Source organism: Alexandromys fortis, unplaced genomic scaffold (assembly GCF_014885135.2).
Source record: "Alexandromys fortis isolate MF-2015 unplaced genomic scaffold, M_Fortis_MF-2015_v1.1 scaffold_65, whole genome shotgun sequence".
Lineage (NCBI taxonomy): Eukaryota > Metazoa > Chordata > Mammalia > Rodentia > Cricetidae > Alexandromys > Alexandromys fortis.
Genome location: NW_026067986.1, coordinates 7183806 through 7200465, shown reverse-complemented (window position 1 = coordinate 7200465; position 16660 = coordinate 7183806). Strand labels below are relative to the sequence as shown.

Sequence of the window (16660 nt, the reverse complement as noted above, 5' to 3'; positions counted from 1 at the left end):
GGTCAGTGGTTCTTAACCTTCCTAAGGCCGTGTAGGTCCTCATGTGGTGGTGACCCCCGACCATAAAAATTATTTTTGTTGCTACTCCATAACTGTATAGTTTTGCTACTGTTCAGAATTGTAATGTAAGTATTTTTGGAGATAGAGGTTTGTCAAAGGTCACGACCCACAGGTTGAGAAGCACTGCTGTCGATGGTCAGTCCATTCTTGGGAGCTGGTTAATATCTGCCTACCAGTCAATAGTGTCTGCTTCCAATCTGCCGTCTTTGGGACCACTAATCAGTAACAAGTTAGGAGAGCGTGTTATCTTATTTGTAAAACTAGGGCTGGGTTTTGTGCGCATTTTGATTTTTTTTTCCTCTATGTGTGTATGTGGTGGACACATGTGTTTGTGTGTGTGTGTGTGTGTGTGTGTAGACCTAAAGTTGACCTCAGTAATCGTCCTCAATTGTTCTTCCGCCTTACCCATTGAGACAGTGTCTCTCAATCAGACGCCAAGCTGGCCAGCATGGCTACGGGAAGCCTTCTTGGCTATAATTACAAGCATTCGGCTATGCCTACCAACCCTTACGTGAGCCTCCGGTATTCCAGCATCTTTAAAAGGGTGGTATTGATTTAAAATCTGTTCCCTAAAAGATAAGTCAACCCACGTTCATATTTAGGATTTTCCAGTAAAAATATTGAGTTCTGCTCAGTATTTCCTGGTGATTGGGTAGTTGGAGGGAAGGTGTGGGGTCTCAGGAGCAGTCAGCATTTTCAGTCATGCATGGGCTTGCAGCGTTATCCCGTCCTCGCTGGGGAAACTGAGACAAAGATGCGTCTTCATAGGCCTCTTGAAGAGCTTGAACACGCCCTTATCCTTGTTTTCTTTTTTCTTGTTTGTTTTCTCTTCTTTGATATTCTTTTCTGAGCTAACTGTAGTAGCAACCACTGATGAGATATTAATTTTTTCCTTAACTTCTAAACATCCACTGGCTTGGATGGACAGTTATAAATAAAACCTTCATGTTCCCTCCTGTCCATCTGGACAGTGACTGGAAGGAAGGGACAGCAAACACTTCAGTAAAGATAAAAGACCACTGGGGACAGTTGGAGATGGGGGGCCACCAAGCACAGTTGGAGATGAGGGGACCACCAAGAACAGTTGGAGATGGGGAGGCCACCGAGGACGGTTGGAGATGGGGGGCCACCGAGGGCAGTTGGAGATGGGGGGGCCACCGAGGGCAGTGCCCACAGCTCCTGCTTTTTTGTTCAGGGGCCCTGCTTTTCCTGGGAGAGAGATTGCTTATAAAACAAAGACTTTTTTTTTTTTTCTAGGCTTGTAATCCTTTCATTATGCCCCGAGGTAACGAGAGTTCTTCTTCCCAGCCCTTCTATTCTTTTTGCTCATTTCTTTCTCCTGCTTTCAAAAGCTTTCATTTTCAGTGAGTGCAGTCACGGGTGTCCTATTCCTCTGACGGTGTGCCCAGGGAAGGTGGTCTCTGAGACGAGCGGGCACCTGTGCATCGTATAAATTTTAGCTGCTAAAATGTCAGAAGCAGAAAGCCCCTGAAGCGCAGAACAAGTACTTCTGTTGGTCCTTCGTGGGCGATGCCTGTTAGGTAGGAGGGCAAGTTCTGGCCCAGTCTTCCTTCGTCCCTATTCCCGTATGGCTTAATAAGTTTATCTCTCTCTAATATGAATTTATGGCGATCTTTACATCTTGAGATGCGGTTGCGTTGGGGGGTCTGGACATTCTCACGGATGCTGCTGTACCAGGGATCTGGCATTAAGTCCTTGAAATCTCCCTAGCAGAGGCCCGGCCCATGCTGCAGGCGCTCCCCTGGTGGAGAAGAACCGTGCTGAGTTCTGTTTCTCCTTCATTCAGGGCGCATTTAAGTAAATGAACACGGTCAGGTGAGAAGTCCCTACAGTGAATGGAGCTTATATTCTCTGCTTTGAGTAATTATTCGGTATGATCTCCTGCTGTTTGATTATGTTGGTACATACACATTTAGCACAAACCACCCACAGGGAGTGGCTTCAAGGATGCGTGAGTTATCTGGGGGCAGGCATCTCTTCTAATTCCTTTTCTACCTGGAAGCTTATGACTTACGCAAAAAGCCGTAAAGAACCCGAAACAGGCTCCGGGGTTATGGAGTAAGCCTTGTGAGTAGTAAAAACCTTCAACTGCTTCGCAATAAAAGCTGCCTCATTTTGTGAGAGAGTTGCTTAGTGAATTCATGGATTTCGTATAAAGTCCATCATTTCCCAAATGTTTAAGATTCTTGCGCTTCCTCTCCCCCAACAACGACAGAGCCTAAGTATGAGCCTCAGTAACCAAAGCTCCGGGTTCACACTCCGATCAGCGCTGCACGAGCCTCCTTTTCTTGTCTGCAGGGTGGAGGTGACAGAGTCAACCTCAGGGGCAGCACTCAGGGCTGCGGTAGGCTCACAGGCGGAAAGGAAGTTGAAGTTCTGCCTCGGTTTCCCTTTTGTGCCTCTCCTTTTAAACACACGCACTGTGAGTCTTGTTTGAATACGGTGATCACTTCCGACTGTATCAGTACATCTGTGGGTCCGCGTTCTTTGTCACATTGCTGGCCTTTCACTCGCTGGCGCTAACGGCGATGGATCCCACAGCCATAGCTGTTTCTACACTCTCCGTTGTCAGCGGCCGAGTGCCCGACTCAGTAGCCCATGGCCGCCGCACAGTACAGCCAATGAGTCACGTGCTTTCTGAAGGTCTTATTTTGATGTGTCCGTGCTGCCGAGAACGTCCGTCTCTGTAACAGCGGTGCCACTGTTACTGCTGGGTGAGAAGAGCAGGCTTGGGAAGGTGTCCAGTGCATTCGGGGTGTGGCCGAGCTCTTAGGGATCTGTAAAGCCTGGGTTCTTCACTTACTCTGCCTTCCTCACCCTCTCAGTCATGAGCAACTTGTCGTCTCTGTCTGGAAGTGTGTGTGCGCGCGCGCCTGTGTGTGTCGTGGTGCTTGTGTGGGGGTCAGATTTCCGGAGTTGGTCCTCTCCTTTGTCTGAGGCAGGGTATCACAGTCATTGATGGAGGACCAGGCAGTTAACTCCTGAGATTTTGGGGATTCTCCTCGCTCCTTCGATCTCACCGGACATACACCGCCACGTCTTGGTTTTCCTTGCCTTCCGGGTATCCGAACTCTGACCCACATACGTGCTTGGCACGTGCTCTGCCCTCTGAGTCATTCCCCAGCTGTCCGTGTCTCATGTCACCTGGAAAGCCTGTTGTATCGGTGTGTGTGGCGCGGTCACTGACCAGAGAAAGAAAGCCTTCCTGTTTGCTGATTGCTGAATTGTTCCCGGTGCCGAGTGGGCGGTGATTCCGCCGCAGGAATCTGTGTGTGAATGAACAAAGCAGAATATGGCCCTTGTTTGCTTTCCTTGCGTAGTCAGTTACTTTCTTCAAGGCGTGGGGACTCCTTTGAGGATTAGCTTCTCTGTGAGGAATCTGCCCCTGGCTTCTTTGTTCCCAGAACTGTACACTAACTTCTGCCAGGATCTCTCAGAAGCTTGACCACTTGAGAAATAGAACCATGCTGTCTTTTTAGTTATTTATTTTTCTGCACTCGTGGATACATGTTAATTGTCTGAAATTTCTTTTTTTAATTTATTTATTATGTATATAGTGTTCTGAGCACCAGCTCTCATTATAGATGAGTGTGAGTCATCATGTGGTTGCTGGGAATTGAATTCAGGACCTCCAGAATAGCAGTCAGTTCTTTTAACCTCTGAGCCATCTCTCCAGCCCAGAAATTCCATTTCTTTACAGATGGCGAATACTATACGCTGTCTTTACCCCTAAGTTGTATTGATCTGTGCTTCTCACTTTTTACCCCTTCTTTTTGCTTTACCACAGTTTGGGGAGACCTTGCAGTCTCTCAAGTCTTGTTGACAGCTGAACATAAACTAATCTGGAATAGATAGGTTTTGCCTCCCATCTCTTGGTTCTCTTTGTTTGTTTTGTTTTTTTGTCACAGGGTTTCTCTGTAGCTTTTGGAGCCTGTCCTGGAACTAGCTCTTGCAGACCAGGCTGGCCTTGAACTCACAGAGATCCGCCTGCCTATGCCTCCCGAGTGCTGGGATTAAAGGTGCGATTAAAGGTGCGCCACCGCCCGCCTCCATCTCTTTGTTCTTATAAGCAACCGGATGTTTTTAGAGCCCTCTAGGTCCCTGTTCACTGTGGCTGCATTGTTAAATTCTTCCCATCCTGCATCCTCAACTGCTCTTGCAGAATCCACAAACACAAATGAAGAAGATCAGTGAGCGTTCCCTCGGGAGCCTTCATGGTGCTCTCCTTTGACTTCACACCCAGTTCAATAGCATCTGGGTTTCAGTGTGTTTAGGACTAAGTGTGTCAGGAACATCAGTAAAGAGAACCGATGGCTTAGAATGTCGTCGCTGCGGTGTTTTGTAGCTAAAAGCGTGCGTTTATAAGGATGCGTCTTAAAATTAGCTTTTGCCAGCAGAGCTTGGCTGGGTTTCTGTGTCTCTGGTGAGGGGTAAGCAGGACTCTAGGCAGGAGGAGAACTGTTGCCTGTCTTTCTGTCACGACGCCTCCTTTCTGGTTTGTTAGTTTGTCATTGCTGAGTGTGGAAACTTGACAAGACCCTACGTTTAAGAGAGGGAAAAGTGTCTGGACTCAGTGAATGGATAGGGCCAGAGAGCACAAGATCCTCAAACTTTGGTGATCTAGAGAACCTGCTCTAATTCTGCCGAAAGGCAAAGGGCATACGTGGAGCCCGGAAGCCGCATGTTGTCGGGTGGTCTGATTTCAAATCTGGTTTCCCCAGATAGCCTTGCCTGTGTGCTCAGCTGTGCGGTGATACCTGCTGAAACGAAGCACTGTTCAAGAAACACTCACACACAGGGCCTGGCAGTTTGTCTGTTAGCTTCATAATTATTATGTGGAATATGAAAGGATGCGTTTCGGTGCTTACATTTGCAACATTATATTTTTGAAACTTCAATGTGACCATTAAACGCCTAATAGGATACTAGTATTAAGAGCTATTACCCTGAATGGGTCTGTTGGGAATAACTGCTTACTTATGTTGGTGATTTTAGTCGAGTTGTGCTTCTGTTTCAAGGAAGCCCTTAAAATATAACTTCTTTTATTGTTTTATTTTAGTAGTATAAAAGTAACGAAAGAGGAAGCAAGAATTAAAGCCAGAGTTGAAGGCAAAACGAATTTTAGACAATTTAATTTTCTTTTTTTTTTCCCCCTGTTAGATCTCTTAGAGAAATCTCGTGTCGTTAAGCAGCCAAGAGGCGAAAGAAACTTCCATGTCTTCTATCAGCTGCTCTCTGGAGCCTCTGAGGAGCTGCTCCGTAAGTCTGCGTTTCTGTTTGCCTTTTATTGTCGCAGCGATTCCTGAAGCCTTCTCTGCGACATATGTTCCCGTATGTTTTCCCTGTCGGCATTCTCATTTCATCTTCTGTTTGCTCCTACCGCAGCCCTGCATCTCTGTCTTATGTCTGCATCTCACCAGGGACCAAGTCATGCGCCTCAGGCGTGTTAGGGGAGCCTTTTGGTCAGGGAAGGACCGCTCACACATTTAAAAGTGAAACAGAGGACCATAACACTTACAGGAAGAAAATTGGCAATGTGTAATAAAGGCCTACGATTATAGAAGAATTTTCTGAGTGAGGATTTTAAAAACCATGGGGAACGGGGTGGGCAAGATGTCTCAATGGTAAAGGCACTTGCCTTCAAGCCTGATAACCCGAGTTCTGTCTCCTGGACTTAACGTGGTTTAAAGAGAGAACCAGCTCCCACAAGCTGTCCTGACCTCTGCCCCCTTGCCATGATGATACAAATGCATGTACTTACATACATGCCCTCACGCGTGTACAGAAAATGGATAAGTGTAATAATTTTTAAAAGTCCTAGGGAAGATATTTGTAGCCATACAAGAGTTAACCATCTGACTTTCAGAGATTTTGTGGAATTAATATAAGTTCACAAGGAAATTATTAATTGCTGCTGGCTACGTCATCAAACAGTTAAAGCAAGAAGAGCTATGGAAAACCGCTCACACTCAGAGAGACACGCTCTGTCCGTTACTTTTCTTATTTCTGTGACTGAATACTTAGGAAGAAGCCGTGTAAGAGCGGGAAGGTGATTTGGCTCAGGGTCCGAGGAACACAGGGATGGCAGTGGTGGTAACCGTGTTGGCACTTGTACCAGTTGACCGTATGACTGCTCACATCTGGGCAGACCAGTAGCACCGTGAGGTGAATGCTGGCGTTCCTGAGGCTCGCTCTGGGCCCCATGGATGCCTCCACCCACATATTATCCAGTCCATTCTCACTCTGCTAAACCTCTCTCAGAACACTGAGAGGTGTCTTAGGCGATCTAAATTCAGTTGGCAATGAAAATTAACCCTCATCACCATGGAATAGTCAGCAATTGTGCTAGGCAGTGGTGGCGCACGCCTTTAAATCCCAGCGCTCTGGAGGCAGAGGCAGGCGGATCTCTGTGAGTTCCAGGCCAGCCTGGTCTACAGAGCGAATGCCCGGACAGGCTCCAAAGCTACACAGAGAAACCCTGTCTCCAGAAACAAACAAACAAACAAGCAAACAAGCAACAGCAACAAAAAGTCAACAAATGCACCCTAAAACACACCGAGTTACCCACTCGGCATATACTAGCGGAAGCGCGAAAAAGAACAGCTAGGAAGAGTGTTCTGCTGTCTAGACTTGGAATTTACTGATCTAATGAGTGCGCCCGAGTGTCTTCCTAAGAATCACCGGATGGTCAGTCTGTAGCCAGTCACACTACTTTATGGGCTATATCATAATGACTCACACGAGCCCAAAGCCAAGTTATATGAAGGACGTTTTCCACTGCCTTGTGTTTCGCTATCCTCCATCCCAATATTTTCCATGCAATAATAAATGTACAGCGGTTACAAAAGTGGGCTTGGGAGAATCGCCGCTATTGATCTCTGTCCATATTGTCAAAGTCATTTGAAATACATTTCCTGATCTAACGTATTCGATTTGCCGTGTCTGACTCGACAGAGAAGCTGAAGCTGGAGCGGGATTTCAGCAGATACAACTACCTAAGCCTGGACTCTGCCAAAGTTAACGGTGTGGACGATGCTGCCAATTTCAGAACTGTCAGGGTAAGAGATGTGCCTTCTCCGTGCTTGAGAATGGACAGCCCCGTTGCTTAGCCTACCGCTGCCAGTTCGGTTTTCTCTGCATTGTCGTTTCCCCCCCCCCCCCCCGTTAGACGCATTCATTGTGCGTCCCCCAGGTTAGAGAATTCATTGCGGTTTCATTTGTGCGGGTTTGCACCCGCTCACCAGTCCCCCTAGGCTATGAAGGCCGCGTTTACTAGAGCGTGCTGTTTTTACCACTGGTGAAAAGGAGCCTGCATCTCTTGTCCTGGGACTTGACTCTCAGTGTGTGTTGAAATTCCACGTGTTCTTATAGCCAAAGCTAATTCACAAATATGAAAACTGCCCTTGGGTCCTCTTAAGTCAAAAGTGTTTTCAGGCAGAAAATCCTGTTTTTCGGGAGATTTACGCGTCAGAAGAGTCCGAGTTCCTCGTTCTAGAAAAGAAGCTGACTTCTGCATAATCCTCTCTTTTCTGGCTTTATGTGGCATACACTCTCTGACATCATGGTCCCTGGGCTCTACTTCCCGGTGGGGCAGCTGGGGCTGCGGGGAGGAGTGGGGCTGGGACAGGCGAAGCCAGATTGGCACCCGTTAATGTTGAGGCAGAATGGAGGGGATGCGGGGTGTTTTCCTCGTTCCTGCTACTTGTATATACGTTTGGAAATTTCCATAACACAAAGTGTCCATAACTCTCACGGCTGTATAAACTAGTACCACACATACGGAGAAGAGAGTAGTACCAGCTGGTGTCAGGACGAAAGCGTTTGTAGAGCTGTATACACGCCGGCATAGGGAAGCCATAGTCCGGACGTGATTTTTGTTTTCAGACTTGCATCCAAGGCCAGCTCTGTAACCACGCTGCCTGGGCACATGCTTGGCACTCGGCGCACATTTGTGAATGAGTGAGTGTCCCCGGCACCCTCTGGGGTTCTTCTTATCTGTGAAATAAGCAAGGGCTGTTTCTGTTGTTGAAGGCTGTAGAGACATCTTGCTTGGTTTTATTTCTAGAATCAGAATCCCTGTGTGGGGAAAAAAAAAAAAAAAGATGACATGTATGGAAACCAGCTGGTTGATTTGAGATATGGGGGGGAGGGGCTGAGGCTCAACTCCCAGCCTCCTCTTGTGTACACAACTCTGCCATTAAGTGTGCCTGGTGCCTGGAAGGCGCTGAAGTCACAGTCTGGAACCACGGAGCAAGATAATTGTTTTGTGTTTTAATGTTTTATTTTTTACCGCAGAAGTAAATCTGCAGTAGCAGTATTCATTAGATTTCATTATTTGTTAAAAAAACAAGCAAACAGCAGCACACAAACAGCCACAGGCACAGAGCTGTAGAAGGAAAACAGGTGCCCCTCTCTCTCTCCTCCAGAACGCCATGCAGATCGTGGGCTTCACGGACCACGAAACCGAGTCGGTCCTGGAAGTCGTGGCCGCCGTCCTGAAGCTGGGGAACATCGAGTTCAAGCCCGAGTCGCGAGTGAATGGCCTGGATGAGAGCAAAATCAAAGATAAAAACGGTCAGTCGGGCAGGCAGCCGCTTGACTCGGGGCTCTTGCTTTGAACTGCTGCCCAGTCTCTCGTCTAGAAAACCAACCTTGGACTGCATCAGTTTGAAAGAACTTACTAGCGAAACTAAACCGAAACCCCGTGGCAATGACGTTCGCCCTTCTCTAGTTCGTACCTGTTACGTGCCGAGTATGACGTAGAAAGAACAGCCGAGGGCTCGATAGTGACCACTGTTTGTGCCTGTCTTCTTCTGCTCCCCAACAGAGTTAAAAGAAATCTGTGAACTGACCAGCATCGATCAGTTGGTTCTAGAAAGAGCCTTTAGTTTCCGGACCGTCGAAGCAAAGCAGGAGAAGGTTTCGACCACCTTGAACGTGGCTCAGGTGGGTGAATTGTAACATGCAGAGGAAAAGGTTCCTTACGTGGTGTTACTTTTATGGCATGTGTATTTGCAGACCTCATGGTCAGGCTATATTCCACATAGTGTTCTAGGCATTGGCAACACTAAGGAAAACGAAACAGATTAGGGTTCCCATCCTTAGCGAGCTGAGAATTAAGGGAGGGGTATTGGAAAAAAGGATAATGGTCAGTAGATGCCGTAAGTAATCTAGCGAGCAGCAGTTGCTAAGTACAATGACAGAGAGAGAGAGAGAGAGAGAGAGAGAGAGAGAGAGAGAGAGAGAGAAGAATGGGATGAGGAAGATCGATGTCCATAGGGACAGGAAGGAAGGTTGTTCTGATTGAAAGTGAGCTGGGAACCGCGCAGAGAGAGCATCCTGCAGAGATGGGTACGTTCTATGATCCTCCTGGTGTCCCAAAGGGTCCCTCTGACTGGCTGTAAAGAGCAGAGCCTAGGGGAACAGAGAACAAGGGCAGTTGGCAGGGCACTCACCAGTCCAGATCCAGATGGTTGCATTGGAGCCAGGGCATGGGACCTTTCTGGACCTGCTTTGAACTCGAGGCTACGGAATTGCTGACGGTTTAATGCCTGGTGGAAGAAGAGTAAAGGGAGGGCGGTTGATTCAGAGAAGAAACAGGTCGACGGGAGAAGCCCAGATGGTCAAGGCAGACTCTCTGTCTTCTATGCTGTACCCCCGCTATGCCACTGGACTCCTCCTAAGACCCAAATCTGAGTTGCTTCTGCAGATGTGTGTGCAATGCGTGTGCAATGCGTATGCAACCTAAGCACATTTAGGTGGCGTCTGGAGGCCCTCGTGGTGTGAACTGTTTAGTCTGTTGAGTTTGACATTTTTCTCCGTCAGTGCTGATCTGGGCTGTAATCAAGTGTCCAACTCGGGGCTTCTCACTTGGGTCTGCTTCCTTTACACACCATTGTATCAATGATGGCTTCCGCCTCCCGATCTCTCGGAGTCAGCTGACTCCTCAGTCAGGGAGAACTGACCTCACTGAGAAAATGTGCAGAGCACGCGCCCCCACAAACCCATATTGGAGAAACCAGGACTAAGAAGAGCTCTGTGGACAGATAGGATTTACCTGGGAAACAATGTCCGTCAGCCAGCCTGGGCTCCGCTTTAGTCAGGATTCACAACACGCCTGGGAAGGTCACGTTGGGCCCAGAGAATGCATGCAGTGGGGGCTCAGACTTGGACACTTGTCATAGTTACCTGGGTGGCTTGTCTTAGGATCCTTCTGTCTGTCTGTACTTCCCAAGAGGTGGGTCCTGCGGTCAGGTGTAGAACTAAAGAAGTTGGGATTCTGATACAAGCGAAGACCCTGCTGTAGGGCCACATTTGAGAGGCCATTGAGCCTAGGACAGCAGCCAGAGGAGTTGTTCCATATGAAGTGAGGGCACGGAAGGCCTGTCTTTCAGAGGCCGTGGAAATACGTAGACTAGGGGTCTGCTTTTCTGGTGTTTTAATCATCCTCTCCAGAAACCAGACCCAGTTCCTCTTTTGGGCTGTCCAGTGTCTACCATGATGCCCTGCTTAGACTCAGGCCCTCTGTAATCTGATGTGGATCTGATCTCTACTGACGTGACTTATCTGAGTGTTTTGTTTGTTTTGTTTTTTTGCAGGGTTTCTCTGTGTAGCCCTAGCTGCCCTGGAACTAGCTCTTGTGGACCAGGCTGGCCTTGAGCTCACAGAGATCCGCCTGCCTCTGCTTCAAGTGCTGAGGTTAAAGGCGTACGCCACCACCAACGGACCCAAGTTTATTTTTCCTTGGTGTCTTTCCTCTTGCTTGTCCATCATCCGTATGCCATTGCTCATTGCTTCTGCCGGCCTGTGGGGTTCATGTGACTGATCTCTATCCAAAGAGATTTGCCTGGTGAAATAGGCTCCTAAACTCCCATCTCCTGACCTCTTCCTTCTCTGTACTGAGTGAGGTCATTGTGGTGACCTAGGTGATCTCTGCTGCTCTGCGGCTGCCTCCCCATCTGTATCCCACCTCGTCTACTTAGCACTTCCCATCCCAGCCTCTCGGAAGTAGATGGCACCAGGGCTTTTCCTCCCTGGGCATCCAGCAGATGCAGAAAAGCAGACCGGAAAAGCAGATGTTTTCCCCGTGTGCTTGGGATCTGAGGCAGTGCATCATCACCCTTGGCGGACCCCTCCTTTACATACAGCACAGTAGCCATCCTTAGATGGGGGCCGGTGTCCCTGCCCTCCCTACTTTTGGGTCTCTGGCGTAGAGCACGTGGTTTGATTCCGTTTCTGGGGCGTCAGCATAGCAAGAGTAGCAGCCCACGGCACTAGGCTCAGCGTCAGAAGCAGACTTTACTTGGGGCACTGGATGTTTGGCTTTTATTTTAACTGCTTTTTAAAATTGAGAGTTTGCGTGCCTTCATCTAGAATCCATCCTCCGGCCCTCCAGATTCCCCCCTCCCCACTTCCTGTACATTTCTGTCAGGGTCTGAAAGCATTTGGATTTGTGACTTCCGAAATAGAGCATTTGTTTGAGAGCTGAGAAGAAGAGAGTACTGGCTGTGACTTTACCCTCAGAACTATACAAGGGCACTTGGGAGCATGTTGTCACCCAGTTCCCGCTGCCCATCACAAGGGTGCTTTGTTGGGGCCAGAGGGTGGGCAGCTGGGTGACTTTTAAGATAGGGAGGATGTTTGGTAAGTGAGAGGTATTTGGAGATGACTTGGAGTCACAAGAAGAAGGGGGAAGGGATTAAGAAATGACAGGAACGGATACTAGTTATAGAACTGGAGACCTCCGAAGTTCTGACGCAGCTGTGTACAAGCACCCCACACTTAAATCACCTGTTTCGGGGCAGTGGAAACCCCACAGAAGGCTGTTAGACACGGGAGATGGGCATCTCAGTTCTCTTGGGGCTGCATACTTTGTTTAGCAACATAGATTTCTACTGTAGAATCTCACCACGACCACAGGCTCTCTCCATTTTCCCTTCTTCCTCCACCTTTCCCTCCTTCCCTTCCCTCCCCCTCCTTCCCTTCCCTCCCCTTGCCATTGCTCCCCTTCTCTCTCCTCTCCTCTCCCCACCCCATCTCTTTTCCCTCCCCCCCCCTTCCCCTTCCCTGCCTTTCCCTCCTTCCCTTCCCTCCCCTTCCCTTTCCTGTCTCTCTTCTCCCCTTCTCTCCCCTCCCCTTCCCCGCTTCTCTCCTCCCCACTTTCTTCTCCCGTTTACTTCCTTTCTTCCCCTTCCTATCTCGTTCCTTCTCCCAGCCCTCCTTCCTTCTCTCTCCAACTTCTAGCAGATTTTCTAGGTTTATTCCCCGTTCCTGCTTTCCACGCTGTCTGAGACACAAGGGATTAAACACAGGCTGGTGGGCCTGGTGGGGAGGAGGGCTTTCTCTCCTGAGCCGACTCTCTGTCGGCCCCAGTTTTTAGAAACTTTATATCTCTCTACGGCGCCCTTCTTTCTCTACTTCTCATCTTCTGAAATATTCTAAATTCTTTTCCCAAGCAGTCCATCAATTATACTTTCTCTTTCCTCTTTTTGTTGTTTCGTTTGTTTGTTTGTTTTTCAAGAAGGGTTTCTCTGTACAACAGTCCTGGCTGTGCTAGAACTCACTGTGTAGACGAGGCTGGCCTCGAACCAGGCTGTCTGCCTGCCTCCGCCCGTGAGTGCTGGGATTAAAGGTGCCAGCCACCACAGCCCAGTGCTGAATTTCCTTCTACATCTCTTCGGTTAAAGAATTGGGTTTTAGCTGAAAGGAAGAAAAAAAGTTAATTGATTGCTTTAGTCTGAGCTGTTTTGTTTTCTTTCCTTTGTGTGTGTGTCAGGGGGTAGTTACCGTATTTTAAGGACACAGCTTATTCAGTTCCTTGCACACAAGGCAGTGTTCAGTTCCTTAATTCCACAGCAGTTCTTCTGTAACAACCGTGTAATACATCTCTTCCACAAGCGTTCATTTTCCTATTCTTGTTGCGCACGCCCGGTTTTCCTTTGTTGTGTAAAACTGGGGGAAAACTGTCTGTGATATTCGGAATTCATTTCCTGGAATGCAGAAATGGAGACCTGATGAGAAGTCGGCCTGATTCTCTTACAAGTCAACTACTCATCCAGTGTATAATAAAAGTTGCCCCAAAGAGGAAATTTGAAATAAATAGCCTAAATATTTTTAGAAGTATTTTCGTTATTTTATAGAAATTTAGCATTGTGGCAATTATTAGTGTTAAATGATTCTTTTTTTTTTTCTTTAATAGGCTTATTATGCCCGCGATGCCCTGGCTAAAAACCTCTACAGCAGGCTGTTCTCGTGGTTGGTAAATCGCATCAACGAGAGCATTAAGGTACCGAATCTCCTGAAGACGCCATTTGTAATACAGAAGTGGTATTCACAGTGTCAACATTAACTTAAAGAAGCCGAGTTTTACAACCGAGTAGTTGATTGCCACTTTCTAAGCTGATTCCTTCAGATGGCTCCGTCTCGCCTAAGTTGGAATTTGCCAGGGTTTTGTTTCCCTTCTCGGCTGCGTGCTCGGGCTTCTCACTAGTGACCAGACTGGTCTGCCGGTCTTGGCAGAGCAGCCAGCAGTTTTCTGAGCGCTCGCACGCACCACACCGAACAGAGATGGCTTCTCTCTTAGGGGCTAACAGTTCTTCACTAGAGGGAGGGAGGGCACTGGACAAGGTGAGCGGGAAAGCCTTGCTGGCCAGAGTCGCTGCAGCCTTTGGTGACTGCGCCATCATTGCTGGGTTTCTGAACGATCCCACACCAGTTCTCTTCCCTAAGCTTTAACGGCGCAACCGAATCACTGTTCTCATTCAAAACGAAAGTGTAAATCTGTGCTTTTTGTTTTTTCCCGGTATTATATTATGACTGTATTAACTTATTAACTTGAAATGTTTTCAAAGGCACAAACCAAAGTGAGAAAGAAGGTCATGGGTGTTCTGGACATTTATGGCTTTGAAATATTTGAGGTAAGATTTTTTTTTAATTAGTACCACCGTTATTAAAGTAGAACAATTAGAAATAAGTCACATTGTATGGGCAATATGTAAATAACTATATTTATATATAACTGTGTAAAGAACTATACTTTGAATCTGCAGGTAAGCTCTGTGTACGTATAGTCACAGGTGTGTATGCGTGCAGACACACGTGTTCTCAGTTTCGAGATTTCTACTCAGCGATGTGTCTGCTGTGTTATGTGGGCACTGAGGTCTGTGGCCATCCAGTCATGTGTAGGTTAAGACATGAAGCATCAAAAACCATGGAAATGGAGAAGCCTGACGCCTCCGTGGCGGTGTCTCCTGAGTCTCTGGGGTCAGAGTCGGGATTAGAGGTCTCCTTCAGTCTCATCCGGGCCACGCCCCGCTGTGATCTGAAGCAGTAAATGCCACGGCAGAAGAAGCTCAAAGGCACTTGCCTGCCCCAGACTATGTGGTTAAATGCTATATATCCGTATAGAATTTCTCTGTTTGGCTTTTAGCGGCAGGTTTAGAGTACTATTCTAGTCTGGTTTAAGGAGATGCGTTTATTCACTGTCTCCTCCCTGAATTCTCACCCACAGTAATGAGTTCTGCATGTTTATGAACCAATCCCTGCCTAGAATAACCTCCCAAAGAATGTACGCCCTCCAAAAAAAATTAAGATCATAGAATCGCAGGAAAGGCAACCAGGCATTCCTGTGCACTAACCCAGACGGTCCTCGGGGATTCTGTTAGTAGTCTTGTCTAGAGTGGTACCTTCTCCCTCAGTCTTATTTTGTCCCTAAGGACTGTTTGTAGGAACTGACCAAGGACTGACTGAATTCAAACACTGTTGTAGCTACTGCATAGGTGTTGCTGTTATTCCCATTTCGCAGATGAGGAAATAAAGTCCTGAAGGTCAGGTAACTAGACACAAGGGCTTCCTGATATCTTCTTTATTGCTCCTCTTTCTTATTAGGGTTAAGACCAAGGTCAGTTCCTTACCTTCCTCCCCAAACTCAAGGGTTTCCCAATATTTGGAAATTGAAAAGGCCCAAAATGTTGTTAACAGGCCTCCAGTTTCCCTGATTTTAACCATGGTTCCCAGTTTCTGGACATTCTGGGATCCTTCCTTGTTGGAGGGGTAGGAGCTGGCCCTGCCCTCGTCTGGAATGCTCAGCCATTAGCACAGTTCCTGGTTTGCTGCTGCCTCCTAGGCTAAATCAGCAAAGGAAGCTGCGGGTCTCTTGGCGAAAGAACAGGAAGTTTGTGCTTTGGGAGCATTCCTGTGTGTGTCAGAAATCACCTCACTGAAATTTTCCTTAGCACGGTCTCAGATTACTACCACTAAATAGGCGGGTGTCAGAGTCACTCTTTGCCATTGGTAAGGGAAGGGACCTCTTAGCTGGTACAGCCTTGATTGAAACTTAAATAGTTTCTTGAATTGGCTGAGTGCTAAACATAGATATTAATAGAAAATTAAAAGGATAAAGAAAGGTGGAAGACTGTACTGCGGTGCCCAGAGGAAAACACTGTAGCCCTACACCCTGGTAGAACAGGAAACCCTCTTTCCAAAGGAAGAAGATGTGTCCAGACGTCCCGCGCAGTTAAGTTTGGGCTTTGTTTTATCCGAGAGTTTGGTCTTGGATTTCTGAGACGTTTTTATGATTTGTCCATTAAGGACGAAGTGGGCTGGCCAGGGAGGAGGGTCTGAAGACGATCGAAATAAATACCTTGTACCAAAAGGGGGGCTGGAATAAGCGCTGTTAACTTTAAAGATTATATTACATTCAAAAGTAAGTTGGGCAATGTGAAACTTCCCTTAGGGCTTCTCTGATAGGAGGTTGTTAAAACTGGTGGTTAGTTTACTGGGAAACTTAACTAAACATTAACAGTCACTTGGACATGGAAGCACCGCGGGCTGGTAATTCACATCCTGTGTGGCTAAAATGCTCCCATCCAGGCAGGAGGCTGGCCAATTCAGTGTCCACCCTTGGCTGTCCCGGAACTAGCTCTTGTAGACCAGGCTGGCCTCGAACTCACAGAAATGGGAATCTCTGGGAATTCAAGGCCAGCCTGGTCTACAAGAGCAAATTCCAGGAGAGCTAGGGCTGTGACACAGAGAAACCCTGTCTCAAAAAAAAAAAAAAAAATCAAAACCAAACAAACAAAAACCAGCATACTAATTTTTAAAAATCACAGGTTAGTGGTCTGGTTTCCTGCAAAATGCACCGTCTCCTGTCCTTAATTCGTGGGATATGGAGTTCTTAATTTTAATATTTAGGTTTTATAAAGAGTTCAACTTTTTAAAAATACAGAGTTGCCTTTAGACATGTAAGGTATCCTTAGCTGCTTCTCTTGCAAAGGAGAATGTAAATAGGCCAATATTTCTGGACCCTTCTTCCGAAATCAGTCACGGTTGGTACCTGAGGTAGAAAGTAGCTCTGACTCGTGCTGGGAGCACAGTCGGCTCAGCTCAGAGTCTAGAAGATGTTTTAAGAAACCCTGGGGTTGAAGGCATTAGTTTGTTCTGCCGCTATAAACAGTGGGTGCCGGCCGTCCCCGTGTGTGGTTGGGGCACACTGTAAAGTAGCTGGAACCCCTGTACCGTCCAGTTCCTTGTGTCCCCACAGCTGTCACTTCAGGGCAGAGGATGTTCCGAGCTTCCCTGG

General features: G+C 47.5%; 1 protein-coding gene across 4 annotated transcripts in view; it reads left to right on the top strand.

Moving 5' to 3' along the window:
* The window catches only part of Myo1b (myosin IB), a 146084-nt gene that overhangs the window by 95097 nt on the left and 34327 nt on the right, over positions 1 to 16660 (top strand). For all 4 annotated transcript variants that reach the window (XM_050159364.1, XM_050159366.1, XM_050159365.1 and 1 more), the window contains exons 8-13: positions 5242 to 5340; positions 7036 to 7139; positions 8508 to 8655; positions 8909 to 9027; positions 13280 to 13366; positions 13932 to 13997. In XM_050159364.1, coding sequence (XP_050015321.1) covers positions 5242 to 5340; positions 7036 to 7139; positions 8508 to 8655; positions 8909 to 9027; positions 13280 to 13366; positions 13932 to 13997 — 623 coding nt within the window. The remainder of the gene's footprint in view (positions 1 to 5241; positions 5341 to 7035; positions 7140 to 8507; positions 8656 to 8908; positions 9028 to 13279; positions 13367 to 13931; positions 13998 to 16660) is intronic.